Genomic DNA, 14,358 nt, shown 5'->3' with positions numbered 1-14,358 from the left:
TCAGGCCTTAGAGGCCTAGTACCCTCTGGACCCGGTGGCCAAAGAACGCCTGTGTTTCCCAAAAGAGGACGCCCTGGTCTGCACCGTCTCGAAGCGAACAGCTATCCCAGTAGAGGGAGGAGTGGCCTTGAAGGATGCACATGATAGACGGTTGGAGTCCATCCTTAAGCAAGCCTTTGACGTGACAGCAGTGACACTTCAGATCACTTCCTGCTGTGCCCTGTTGGCTTGTTCATGTCTGTTTCTCTCTCTCAAGAGGCAGATAACTCAGGGACGCATTCCGCCACGGCCTTCCTAGCGGATGCAAGCTCTGACCTAGTGCATACCTCTGCCAGAGGAGTAGCCTCAGTCGTGGCGGCCAGAAGACAGCTATGGCTGTAAACTTGGTCAGCAGACATGACCTCTAAGGCAAACCTCACAAAGATGCCCTTTAAAGGGACCCCTCCTATTCAGAAGCGAATTGGAAAAGCTATCCAGTAAGTGGGGTGAATCTCCAGTGCCTCGGCTACCAGAAGATAAGAAAAAGTGGTTGCAGTGCCCCTCGCCCATGAGTGGTCGGGCCAGGGGCTCTCAGCACTTCCGGCCCTACAGAAACTTGTCATTTTAGATATCTAGGCCCTCAGGAAGGTCTCAGTCCTTTCAGAGCCAACCTCCAAAAAGAGTTGCTGGTTCAGGCTCAGGTTCGACCCGAACTTCCCAATGAAGTTTGGCTGACCCATCCATGGGACGAGTAGATAGGGGGCCGATTATCCCTCTTCTGTCAGCAATGGGTTGAGATCACGTCGGACAAATGGGTACTTGTCATCATATGAGAAGGATACACTCTGGAATTTTGCAGCATCCCTTGGGACATGTTCATGATGTCACTTTGCCACTCCGAGCACAAAAAATTGGAATACATGTTGATAAGGCTTCTCAGCTTGAGGGCTATAACCCCGGTACCTACACCCCAGGAAAAAACAGGGCGTTATTTCATCGAACCCAAGAAAGAGGGTTCATTCCGCCTCATTCTGGATCTCAAGAGCGTAAATCAGATAATTTACTTCCACATGGAAACTCTTCACTCCGTCATAACTGCCATACAACCGGAAGAGTTCTTAACCTCCCTGGACCTTTCAGAGGCCTACCTTCATATCCCATTCCATCAAGACCACCAGCGTTTCCTACGCTTTGCGGTACTGGGCTGCCATTATCAGTTTTGGGTGTTGCCCTTCAGCCTGGCAACCACCCCTAGAACATTCTCCAAAATTATGGTGGTCATGGCGGCACTGAGGAAAGAAGGGATCCTGGTAGATGACTGGATGATCCGGGTGAAGTCGTTGGAAGAGAGCCTCCAGGTGACCAGCAGGGGCAGGTCCCTACTTCAGGAACTCGGTTGGATCATGAACATGGACAAGAGCAGCCTCAAGCCCTCTTAGTCCTTAGAGTATCTGGGAGTCTGGTTCGACACTGTTGTGTCTGTCGGTGCACGACGCCCTCTCTCCGCCCTCCTTATCTCTCTGGCGCCTCCCTCTCCGTCCACAGGAAGACTGGCTGCCGCGGCATCCATTTGCCAAGGACCCTCAAAGTTCCCGGACCGGCTCTACGCTGTAATCGCCATGTTTCCTGGAGGCCTAGGGGCACGCATGCGGCGAGGCCTCGATTGAAGTACCGGCATTGGCGCGAACCTTGGGGGCGTCCCCCGAAGATGACGTAACCTGCGACGGATATTTAAGGTCTTGGAATTTGCTAACACACCGAGTTAGCAAGGACATGGATTGACAACTGACTCGCCTTGTCTGGCTAAGCTACTCTGCCTCCTCGGACTTACCAGAGGTATCCACTCCTCAGGGGCCTCGCTCCCTCTTTGTTTTTTCAGGTGACAGTCTGGAACCGGTACTCGCTCCTCGAGGGCCCTGATCCCAGACTCGCTTCATATACTCTTCTGCCTGGAAGTCTTCACTACCAACTATATCAGCTACATCAGTGAGTTACCATCGTTCTCTCTGAACTTTCCCTGGAACCAGGTACTCGCTCCTCGAGGGCCTATACCTTCCAGCTCCTGGGCTTCATTGGGACATTGTGTGAGTGTTACCATCTGCATACCCTGCCTACTCACTATATCTCAGTCTCTCTTCAGCTCAGCCTCCAGGGATCGCTGTTCCAGTAACTGAGGGACTACAGCCCAGCCGGGCTTACCAGCTCACTACTGCCATCTCTGGTGGTTCAGTATACTGTCTAATAAAAGAACTAGTGTGTGTTTGTCTCCTAACTCTGAGCCTGACCGGTGGTCCCTCTCGGGATCATCCCCCCCGGGGGCGAGGTCATCTGCCACTGGTCCAAGGATCCACCCTCAATTCTCATATATAACAACAGATTGCTAACTACTATCTGATTGCTCCTCCCATCAGGCATCAAATCAGTAACAGATTGCTAACTCCGAGCAGCAGATCAGTAACAGACACCAAACAGCACAAAGTCTTCCTCCCTCCCTCGAGGATAAGGAAAATGATGTGCCAAGTGCGTTGGTTGATGAACACAATGCGCCCCAGGGTGAGGAACTATTTCCAGGTCCTCTGCCTGATGATGTCAACCCTGGAGGTAGTACCGTGGGCGAGGGCACACATGCGGCTACTCCAATGCTCCCTGCTGTCACGTAGGAACCCATTGTCTCAAGACTACTCGATTCGCCTCCACCTATCGATGGAAGTATGTTCTCCGCTCCAGTGGTGGCTACAGGAAGTTCACCTAAGCAAGGGTGTAAGCCTGTCCCCACTGAACTGGCTAATCCTCACGACGGACTTGAGCCTCCAAGGAATTGACAACCCAGGGGCGATGGACCAAGGAGGAGGCGCGTTGAAACATAAACCGCATGGAAGCCTAAGCTGTCAGATTAGCGTGTCTGCAATTCAGCCACAGGCTCCAGGACAGGCAGTCCACATGATGTCGGACAACGCAACAAAGGTAGCCTACTTCAACCGCCAGGGAGGAACCAAAAACCACCAAGTCTCTCTGGAGATAGACCTCCTTATGGAATAGGCAGAGTTAAATCTACAAGGGATCTCTGCTTCCCACATCGCGGGAAAAGACAATGTCTGAACTGACTTTCTCAGCAGGGAGAGACTGGATCCAGGGGAATGGGCATTCTCGACCAGAGCCTTCCAGCTCCTAGTAGATCACTGGGGCCTCCCATCCTTTGACCTACTGGCCACATCTCACAATGCAAAGGTCCCCCGATTCTTCAGTCGCAGAAGAGATAAACACTCTCAAGGGATTGATGCCCTTGTCCAGACCTGACCAGAGGAGGACTTACTGTAAGCCTTCTCTCCGTGGCCTCTGCTGGTCAAGGTCATTTGCAAGATCGAACACCACAGAGGATTAGTCCTTCCGGTGGCCCTGGATTGGCCCAGATGCCCGTGGTATGCAGATATGCAGAGGCTTCTGGTGGAGACCCACCCTTGCCTCCCCCGCACAGGGACCTTTTCCAATAAGGTCTGATACTTCATGAGGACCCAACTCTGTTTGTCTTACGGTCTGGCCCTTGAGAAGGCTCGCCTGATGAAGCGTGGATATTCGGTGGCTGTAATCGCCACTTTGCTCCATGAGTGGAAGTTCTCTATGTCCCTGGTGTACATGCAGATCTGGAGAATATTTGAGGCCTGGTGCGAGGAGCGCGGGGTGCCCCTCTGACGACCAATATCCCCATGATTCTACAATTTTTACAGGATGGCCTGAGCAAAGGATTGTCCCTCAACTCCTTGAAGGTCCAGGTGGCGGCTCTCTCTGCTTTAGGGACGAAGTGAACGGAACCCGCCTGTCGACGCATCTGGACTTGACCTGTTTCCTAAAAGAGGTTAAACAAACACCTCCGGCCACCTTTAAAGTGGCTCATCCCCCTATGGAACCTCAATCTAGTATTGGACTTTTTAGCAGGGCCTTCCTTTCGGCCACTGTGCAGTTTACGCTGTTAACGCTGAAGACTGTATTCTTGGTGGAGATATGCTCAGCTCGTCGCATCTCTGAACTGCAGGTGCTATCATGTCGGGAGCCGTTCCTCCAGTTTACTCTAGGAGCGGTACAGTTTTGCACCAGTCCTTCCTGCCAAAGGCAGTCTAAGAGTTTCATCTGAACTAGTCCATTTCCTTACCATCCCTAGATAGACGCAAGGACATGAAAGACTACCACCTCCTACGCCACTTAAATGTCAGTAGGTTTTTAGTGCAGTATCTGGAATGTTCAGAACCGGTGCGCAGGACGGACTGCCTTATAAGCAATGAAAAAGAGTTGATTTATTCAATGCAGCTAGCACAGTCTGCAGTGTACAAATCAACTCCTCTTGTTAGACTTTTCATTGCTTATAAAGACTAAAATTCTTTAGTGATGTCAACTTTCCAATGAATATCTGAATGTCTGTAACACCACCTCCCACAAACTCTTGATCTACCTTTCTCTCTTTCTTACTCTTACTCTCTTTCTCTCTCTCTCACACATCTTCAGGACTCCTACACTTTATGAGGACCAGTAGCAAAGTTGCAAAATTCATAGTTATACATGTCAGCCTTGGCCCTGCCCCCAGAACACCCATGCCTTGCCCCTTTTCCACCTCCCTATTCTGAATGCACATACAGGCCTGTATACGCACGTCCTTCCTGGCTTCTTAAAATTCACATGTGACCCACATATATGGCCTTTTTTGCGCAAACAACACTTGTAAAATCTACCTCAGTGCGTAACTTTATCTGGATATGCAGCGGGACTTATGCGCACAAGTCTGCACTGAATATGCTTGGATAAAGTTAGGCACATGACTGTTATTCCAACCACAGTTATGCATTTAACTTTTGCCAGACATCATTCAATATGTTCGTTCACGCTCTAAAATTTGCCCCACTCCCAAATGTCTCTAGCACCACCTCTTTTTATCCAGATAAAGTTTGTATGCACAATGATTTGTGCACACAAAATGTATCCACTCGACTGGGGAAATATTCAAATCTTAGCTTGTGCCCGAATAACTCCAAAATTCAGCCGGTCAAAGTCTTTGAATATCAACATCACAGATAAAATCGGTGTGCACTTGGTTTGAGAGTTATTTTGTATGTTCACGTGATGCAAAAAGAAAATTATTATTGTAAAAGAAGTACTTGTATGTTAAAGGATCAGATTGATTTTTCTTTGTTTTAAATTTGAAGATGAAGCTACATACCCAGATCAGTTCAGATCGGTGGGTTATGCACTCTCACCAGCAGATGGAGGCAGAGAACAAAGTTTCGAGGCACTGCTATAATCCAAGTGTGCCACCTGCAGCTCCTCAGTATTTCTCGAGACAGAGAAATACTGAGGAGCTGCAGGTGGCACACTTGGTATATAGCAGTGTTTGTTTAACCTCTTTTAGGAAACAGGTCAAGTCTGTCTCCAGCAGATGGTGGTGCATACCTGCAGCTATTGGCTGTTTTGGAGGTGTTTGCTCCCCGAGGTGCCAGGTTCTGTTTTGGGCCATCCCTCGGGTAGAGCCGGGCGAACAGGGGGTTGGATACCCCTGGCAGTGGTAGCCCAAGGACCCCGGGACCCCCGATAGCCAGGGTACTGGCTCCCTCAGCAGTCCCAAAGCCTCCCTTGGAGTGTCTGCTGACGCAGGGAAGAAGCCCCTTTGGGGAAAGTTTGTTATTTTTTTAGTTTGGTAAGTTTTATTTTAAAAAAAAAAAAGTTTTCCTACTTCTTGTCAGTGGCTCTGCTAGGTGCCTCAGTCTGCTCAGCAGAGCTGAGCCTGGCAGCCCCTCTAGCGTCAGAGGGCTCTGGGGGAGGGATCAGCCAGCGGGTTCAGGGCCATGGAGCCTGCCCTGCCTCGGCGGAGAATCAGGGCCTCGCTACTCACAATCGCTCGGTGCTGAGCTCATTTTAGCAGTGGCGACCATTTTGTTTTTTTCTTCAGGCTTCCTTCTCTGCCAGCTGCCTTCCCGCGCGACTGCTTGGAGGGCCCAGGCTATTTTTGGCACATGCGCCATTTTTGTGGGATCGTGTTTCGGGCCCGACCCGGGGGGTTGTTCCCCTGGGGATTTGCGGCAGAACGCAAATGGCTGAAAAAACCTCTGGTGGAGGCTTGTAAAGCCTGTGGCACGTGGTCGGCCTACTTGGACTCCCTCTCCCTGTGCACGTTTTGTGCAGCGGGGAGGAGGGGTCTTCTCGAAGGGTCTGAAGCCCAAGAAGGCCGCACGGAAGTCAGCTTCGGGGACTAGTTCTAGGGGCAGGTCTCTGGCAGCCTCAACTACTTCAGTTAGGAAGGAGTCCCAGGAGGAACCCCGTCCCCCGCAGTGCGAGAGCCGGGCCAGGAGGATATCAGGGACACGAAGTTGGACTCCAGTGGCGACGAGGTGGGCCTGCATGGCTTTTTGCCTGAATTCATGCTTCTCATGCACAAGGCTTTCTTGGCCAGGAAGTCACAGGACAGTACAGGGGGGCTTTTGAAATGCCCCAAGTCATACTCCAACTCTCGGGTGTCACGAGCGGCCATGGTCCGTGGGGATCTCGATGGCTCGCAGGGGGAGGACCCGCAGGGGGAGGACCTCCCCTCACCCCAGAAGGATGCCGCTGCAGACCCGGACGGGACTCTCTCCCCAAATCTGGATACTGGCGGGGATGATCAAATTCCGGGGGAGCCCGGGACGGAAGGAGACGATCCATGGGTGGTTCGCCTCTTTAAGAAGGAAGAGTTGCGACCCTTTATTCCTCTGGTGCTAGAAGAGTTGGGACTGAAACTTTCTCAGGAAGAGTCTGTTAATGAAGGGGTTAACCCGGTCCTGGACTGGCTCTGGGGTCCACCCAGCGCTTTTCCTATACCGAAGAAAATCCAGAAGCTTATTAGTCAGGAATGGGACTCCTCGGAAGCAGGCCTCAAGGTCGGCCGGGCTATGACTAAACTGTACCCGGTTCTCGAGGAGCATTTGGAGCGCTTGAAGACTCCAAAGATGGATGCGGCGGTGTCAGCTGTCACTAGGAAGACTACCATTGCGGTCGTGGGTGTCACGGCTCTGAAGAGTGTTCAGGACCGCAAGCTGGATCTTCAACTTAAGCGCCTCTTTGAGGTCTCCTCCTTGAGCTTTCGAGTGACGGTTTGCGCGAGCATGATGCAGCGCGCTTTTCTGTGTTGGATTCAGAAACTGCAGGATCCAGCTTCCTTTGGAGTATTGTCCCCATCTGCTTAAGTGGCAGACGCCTTGTACGATCTCGTGTGTACCTCGGCCTGGAGTATGGTCTTTTCGGTGGCGGCCAGATGTTTGCTGTGGCTTTGAAATTGGGCGGTGGACACATCTTCCAAATCGCAGTTGTATAACCTTCTCTTTTGGGGGCAACTTCCCTTTGGGGAGGATCTGGACCAGCTTATGAAGTCCCTGGGTGACACAAAGGGGAACAAGCTCCCCGAGGATAGGAAGCCGTTCAAAAGGTCCTTCGCTCCACGGACCCATTATCGGGACACTCGACGATTCAGGTCTGGGAGGGGCGGCCCCTCCTCCTCCAGCTCCAGGCAATCAAAGGCTCAACAGCAGTCCTTTCGAGGATCCTACAGGCCAGCAAGAGGCGGTTCCAGTCAGGGAATGGGAGCCGGAAAGCCTGCCCAATGATGTCAGGCCCGCTCACTCCTCATGTGTGGCGGTCGGGGCATACTCACAGTTTTTCGAGGAGTGGGCCAAAATCACCTCAGACCAGTGGGTTCTGGAGGTAATAAGAGTAGGCTACACCTTAGAATTTTCTTGTCCCCCTCAAGGAGACCTTTCTGGAGTTGCGCTGCATTTCCCGCAACAAGCGGGTTGTGGTGGAGGAGACAATACAAAGTTTACTCGGTCTGGAGGTGATTGTTGCCATTCCACAGGACGAACAAGGAAGGGGTCGGTACTCCATTTATTTTGTGGTCCCGAAGAAAGAGGCTACCTTCCGTCCTATCCTGGATCTTCAGCAGGTGAATGTCAGCTTGAGGGTTCCCTGCTTCCGGATGGAGACCCTCAGAACGGTTATCGCAGCCGTCCGCAAAGGAGAGTTCCTCGCCTCCTTCGATCTCACAGAGGCCTACCTCTGTAACCCGATTCAGAGCGATCATCAGCAGTTCCTGTGTTTCAAGAGGAGTTAGTGCCGTGGGCCTTTGCTCACATGAGGCTGTTGCAGAGAGCGCTACTGTCTCGTTGGAACCCAGTGTCAGAACAGTACCAACTGCCATTACCGTTGTCACAGGCCAGGTCCAGCCTGGAGTGGTGGTTATCGGAGACCAACTTGCAGAAGGGCATGCCCCTCGAAGTCCCAGATTGGGTGGTTGTGTCAATGGACGCAAGTCTCCAAGGTTGGGGAGCGTTGTGTCTGGGTCATTCAGCCCCGGGCACATGGTCCATCAATCGCCTCGAGACGAGGGCGGCTCGCAGGGCATTGGTGGTGTTTCTGCCTCAGGTACAAGGAAGAATGGTTTGCGTCTTCTCGGACAATGCCACCACTGTGGTGTATCTCAACCAACAGGGTGGAACCAAGAGTCCGGCCATGGCTCGGGACACTCATCTTCTCTTTGCTTGGGCCGAGATTCATCTGGAGGGAATCGCGGCCTCTCACATGGCAGTAGTGGACAACATGCAGGCAGACTTCCTCAGCCGACATCAGCTGGATCCCGGGGATGGGAACTTTCCCGGGAGGCCTAAAATCACATTTGTGCCAGATGGGGGGTTCCCCAGCTGGATTTCATGGTGACGTGGTCCAACTTGAAGATAGTACGGTTCTTCATTCACAAAAAGGAAGTCGGGAAGGTCGGACTGGATGCACTCGTGTGCAAGTGGCTGACTGGGATTCTACTCTGTGCCTTTCCTCCTTGGCCCCTCATAGGTCAGGTTCTTCGATGTATAGAGCAACACTCAGGTTCAGTGGTCCTGGTGGCTCCGGAGTGGCCATGATGTCCTTGGCTAGCGACAGACGGGCCTTTGCGTCTGGCCCACCTCCCAGATCTCCTCCAGCAAGGGCCCATCTTTTCAGATAGGGAGGATCGCTTCTCTCTTGCGTCCTGACTTATGAAAGGCGGTGGCTCCACGTGAAGGGCTATTCGGAACCGGTGATTTCTACTCTCCTCCAGGCTAGACGTTCCTCCACTTCCATGGCGTACGTTCGGGTGTGGAAAGTGTTTGAGGGCTGGTGTGATCAGCAAGGCGTAGTGCCCCTTTCGGTGACCATTCCCCACATTTTATCCTTTCTGCAACAGGGCTTATCTAAGGGCCTGGCTTATAGTTCCCTCCTGGTCCAGGTTTCAGCTCTGGGGTGCCTCAAGGGCCGGGTAGGTGGCAAGCCCCTGGCCAGCCATCTGGATGTTGTCCGTTTCCTAAAAGGGGTAAAGTATAGAGATGTGAATCGTGTGATCGATCATCTTAACGATCGATTTCGGCTCGGAGGGGGAGGGAATCGGATAGTCGCAGTTTGGGTTTTTTAAATATCGTGTAAATCGAAAACCAGCACACTAAAACATCCCTAAAACCCACCCCGACCCTTTAAAATAAATCCCCCACCCTCCCGAACCCCCCCAAAATGCCTTAAATTACCTGGGGTCCAGGGGGGGGGGGGGCGGGAAAACCGGCACTCTAAAACAACCCTAAAACCCACCCCGACCCTTTAAAATAAATCCCCCCACCCTCCTGAACCCCCCCAAAATGCCTTAAATTACCTGGGGTCCAGAGGAAGGGTCCCGGTCTGATCTTTTACTCTCGGACCTCCGTGCGTTGTAGAAATGGCGCCGGCGCTACCTTTGACCTGTCATATGACAGGTCAAAGGTAGCGCCGGCGCCATTTTGTTTTTTTGTCCCCCGACGTCAGGAGCATAGGAGATCGCTCCCGGACCCCCGCTGGACCCCCAGGGACTTTTGGCCAGCTTGGGGGGGCCTCCTGACCCCCACAAGACTTGCCAAAAGTCCAGCGGGGGTCCGGAACGACCTCCTGCAGTCGAATTGTGTTGCTGTACGGCCGGCGCCATTTTGCGCAAAACGTACAGAAAAACGATTCGCGGTAGGAGATCGCTCCCGGACCACCGCTGGACTTTTGGCAAGTCTTGTGGGGGTCAGGAGGCCCCCCCAAGCTGGCCAAAAGTCCCTGGGGGTCCAGCGGGGGTCCGGGAGCGATCTCCTACGCTCCTGACGTCGGGGGACAAAAAAACAAAATGGCGCCGGCGCTACCTTTGACCTGTCATATGACAGGTCAAAGGTAGCGCCGGCGCCATTTCTACAACGCACGGAGGTCCGAGAGTAAAAGATCAGACCGGGACCCTTCCTCTGGACCCCAGGTAATTTAAGGCATTTTGGGGGGGTTCAGGAGGGTGGGGGGATTTATTTTAAAGGGTCGGGGTGGGTTTTAGGGTTGTTTTAGTGTGCCGGTTTTCCCGCCCTCCCCCTCCCCCTTCCCCTCCCCCTTCCCCCAATTTACGATTTTTTAATGATAAATCGGGGGAATTGTTATTGTATCGCGGCTCTAACTATTTTTGACGATTTAAAATATATCGGACGATATTTTAAATCGTCAAAAAACGATTCACATACCTAGTAAAGTATCTTCGCCCTCCAGTTCGTAAGTTGTGTCCGGACTGGAATCTTAGCCTAGTTTTACAGATGCTTTGCGCTCCGCCCTATGAGCCATTGCATCGGGTCTCCCTAAAAGACCTTACTTTGAAGACTGTTTTCTTGGACGGCTGCGACCGTGATTACTTACATCTTGCACCGTTCTCCAGCCCTCCCCGGGTCTGCTTGCAGCACAGGCCAGTCTCCACCGCCGTGTTCCCCTTGGCTCCTCATGGCGGCTGAGACGCCGCCTCAGCCACATCGTCTCCAGGCATTCCTAGGTGCGCGTGCGCCACCGAGCCCTCCTTTGAAGCCTCTTTGGCGGGAACCTCGGGGGCGTCCCTGTTTGATGTCATCGGATCAAGGTAGTTAAGCTCCACCTCCGCCCTCAGCTAGCGACTTGGCAACAAGTTCCGTACGTCTCTACTAGCTCCTGCTCGTATTCCTGTGGCTAAGTTATTGGACTCCACTGGACCTTGGACTCTGTCTGGTACCCACTCCTCTGGGGCCAGTGGGCGCTCTCTATGGGGACCTTGTCTCCTGGCCTCGCCCATTCCTCGGGGCTGCCCCCTGGAACACCTTTAATATTCAGGAGTTTACTATTGTGCTTCCCCGCTCCTCGGGCCGTGCTCTCATGCTACACTGCAGCTGTCCGAGCCTCCCCGCTCCTTGGGGTCGCACTTACGTGCTACTAAGACTGCCAGCACTTCCCCACTCCTCGGGGGCTGTACTTCTCTATCATACTGAGACTGTGAGTGCTCCCCGCTCCTCAGGTTGCAACCTATGTCATCATCGGAGACCTGACTCGGGCTTCCCTGCTCTGTGGGTTGGCCTACGTCACTACAGCTGCATCACCCTCACTCCACAGCTCCGCCCCTCAGGGGAGTGTCTCCTATATACCTCCTGCACACCAGCCTCATGCCTGCCCGCTTTATGGCCTGCCTGGCGCCTTCCCTCTCGGGGGACTCAGTCCAGGTACTATTCTCAGCCTGCTTGTCTACTGGGGTATTCCTCCTGACTCCTTGGGACCTCTCCACAGTCTCACCCAGAGCTCCCTGCCGTGCCTGACTACACCTCCCGATGGTATGGGCTTGTGGGGGCTCCTCTCCACAGGTGGAAACAACTCATACCTCGGGCTAAGGGTCCACATACCCACAAACCTTAACACATTTGCTCTGCTAGACGTATTTCCGAACTGCAGGCTCTCTGCTGTCGGGATCCTTTCCTACGCATTTCGGCTGATAAGGTGTCTTTGTGTACGGTACCTTCCTTCCTGTCAAAAGTGGTATCTGCCTTCCATGTGAATCAATCCGTGAAGTTGCCCGAATTGGTCTTGAGAATCGTCATCAGGTAGAGAACTTCACCTGTTCTCTACCTGATGACGATTCTTGGCGCCGGGATCAATACCCGGCGCACATCCAACAGGCACACCTGTTGGATGTGCGCCGGGTATTGATCCATTATTTAAAGGTCACTAATTCCTTTTGAAAGTTAGACCATCTTTTTGTGGTTTTGGGGGTCCTAAGAAAGGTGAGAAGGCATCCAAGGCCTCCTTGGCTCATTGGTTGAAGGAGACCATCTGTTCGTCCTACATTGGCAACGGTCGACCTATTCTGGCGAGTTTAAATCGCATTTTACTAGAGCGCAGGCGGCTTCCTGGGCGGAGTATTAGCTGGTATCTTCTGAAGAAATATGTAGGGCTGCTGTCTGGTCCTCTATGCATACCTTTTCAAGACATTACCGTCTGGATGTATGGGCACTGGAGAGCGCGGGTTTTTGGGGAAAGCATTCTACGAGTGGGTCTTTCGGGTTCCCACCTGGTGTAGTGTGGCTTTGGTACATCCCACTGGTCTAGATTGATCTGAATATGTACAGGAAAGGAAAATTGTGTCTTACCTGCTAATTTTCATTCCTGTAATACCACAGATCAGTCCAGAGTCCTGCCCTGGTAGAACTGCCGAAAGACTAACTTGCCTGGTGGTTAGCCGCTGTATATAAGAAGAATATAAGGGATGATCCTTATTCATTGAATGTTATGGGCTACGGTCCGGATCTGGGGTTCCATGTTCAGGGGAATCCAACCCTTGCGTTTTTGTTTTCTTGTTCGCCCTTGTGGGATTTTTTTTTTTATAAGTTTGTCTATTGCATCTTGGCTTGGGTATTAATCAATACTGAGGAGCTGCAGGTGACACACTTGGTATATAGCAGTGCCTCGAAACTTTGTTCTCTGCCTCCATCTGCTGGTGGGAGTGCATAACCCACTGGTCTGGACTGATCTGTGGTATTACAGGAACGAAAATTAGCAGGTAAGACCCAATTTTCCTATCTCTTTGGGAAACCAGGTCTAATATATATTTTTAAATTTAAAAACCCTGAAATGTCTCAGATTTTTACACTCAGTGTAAACTTGATTCCAGGGCCTGAGAGACAATTAAATACATATGAACTACTTTCTCTTTGAACATATTAGTGCATTCTGAATATTTGCTCACATACAGATGTTTTGCCTGTTTATGCAGATAGATCCATAAGTTGCTGAATCATTTGTTTCATAAATGTTGTTTTGATTAAAGTATGGCATAGACATAGCCCTTATTAAGCAAACTGGTACATTGACTTATGGAACTTAATCAGGATTCATACTTAACGATTCTTCATGCAGATTTATCAGTACAACAGAATACCACTGTGTGTTTCTTAGTAGGTTTTGACATTTTGCTTTCTGTTCCATTACAGGATTATGAACTCCAGTTAGCTTCATATAGCTCTGGATTAGAAACGCTGCTTAACATCCCGATAAAGAGAACAATGGTCCAGTCACCTTCAGGAATAATTCTACAAGAGGTACCTAGCTTTTATCTTCTTTTGGATGCTTGCAGAGATTTACTTTCCATAAATAACAATGCAATTTTTTAATTTTCTAATGCACTGCTTTTCACAATAAAATGTAGTAAAAAGAAAGATTTGTTCTGCTGTGTGGGGGTAATGAATATCTTTCCATTTAAGTCTGCAGAGATTCAAGCTCGTTACATAGAACTTCTTACAAGGGGCACAGATTATTACAAATTCTTAAATGAAATGGCAAAGAACATGGAGGACTTAAAGGTATAGTGTTTTCACTTGTTTCAATCTAAAATAAAGTGGCCAAAGTGTATTTTTAGAATTAAAGAAAAAGGTGAATGCAATTTTAAAAACTAATGGGCCAATACAGTATAAGTCGCGGGAGAGCGGGTGAGTGCCCGCTCTCCCGGCGCGCACAGAGGCCACTCTTCTGTGCGCGCGATTTAGTATCAGCCCGCATGCAAATGAGGGCTCGTGGTAAAAAGAGGCGTTAGGGACACTAGCGCGTCCCTAGCGCCTCTTTTTTGACAGGAGCGGCGGCTGTCAGCGACAGCCGACGCTCAATTTTGCCGGCGTCGGTTCTCAAACCCACTGACAGTCACGGGTTCGGAAACCGGACGCCAGCAAAATTGAGCGTCCGGTTTTCAAGCCGCGGGCCGATTTTAAAAATTTTTTTATTTTTTATTATTTTTAACTTTTGGGACCTCCGACTTAATATCGCCATGATATTAAGTCGGAGAGTGTACAGAAAAGCAGTTTTTACTGCTTTTCTGTGCACTTTCCCGGTGCCGGCAGAAATTAACGTCTACCTTTGGGTAGGCGCTAATTTCTGAAAGTAAAATATGTGGCTTGGCTGCACATTTTACTTACTGAATTGCGCGGGACTAACTAATAGGGTCATCAACATGCATTTGCATGTTGCGGGCGCTATTAGTTTCGGGGTGGGGGGGAGGGGGGTTGGACACATGTTTTC

At 51.1% G+C, this 14,358-nt stretch overlaps 1 protein-coding gene and 1 long non-coding RNA gene across 6 annotated transcripts in view; one reads left to right on the top strand and one right to left on the bottom strand.

The window, feature by feature from the left end:
* Positions 1 to 14,358, bottom strand: part of LOC115085058 — an 82,236-nt gene that overhangs the window by 38,877 nt on the left and 29,001 nt on the right. The gene's annotated exons all lie outside the window — the stretch shown is intronic.
* DSP (desmoplakin) overlaps positions 1 to 14,358 on the top strand; it is a 169,984-nt gene that overhangs the window by 140,839 nt on the left and 14,787 nt on the right. For all 4 annotated transcript variants that reach the window (XM_029590612.1, XM_029590610.1, XM_029590613.1 and 1 more), the window contains exons 21-22: positions 13,281 to 13,388; positions 13,551 to 13,649. In XM_029590612.1, coding sequence (XP_029446472.1) covers positions 13,281 to 13,388; positions 13,551 to 13,649 — 207 coding nt within the window. The remainder of the gene's footprint in view (positions 1 to 13,280; positions 13,389 to 13,550; positions 13,650 to 14,358) is intronic.

The sequence above is a fragment of the Rhinatrema bivittatum genome, chromosome 2 (genome assembly GCF_901001135.1).
Source record: "Rhinatrema bivittatum chromosome 2, aRhiBiv1.1, whole genome shotgun sequence".
In the NCBI taxonomy this organism is placed as follows: domain Eukaryota; kingdom Metazoa; phylum Chordata; class Amphibia; order Gymnophiona; family Rhinatrematidae; genus Rhinatrema; species Rhinatrema bivittatum.
Note: the sequence above shows the minus strand (reverse complement) of the source record. Positions and strands in the feature narration are given on the sequence as shown.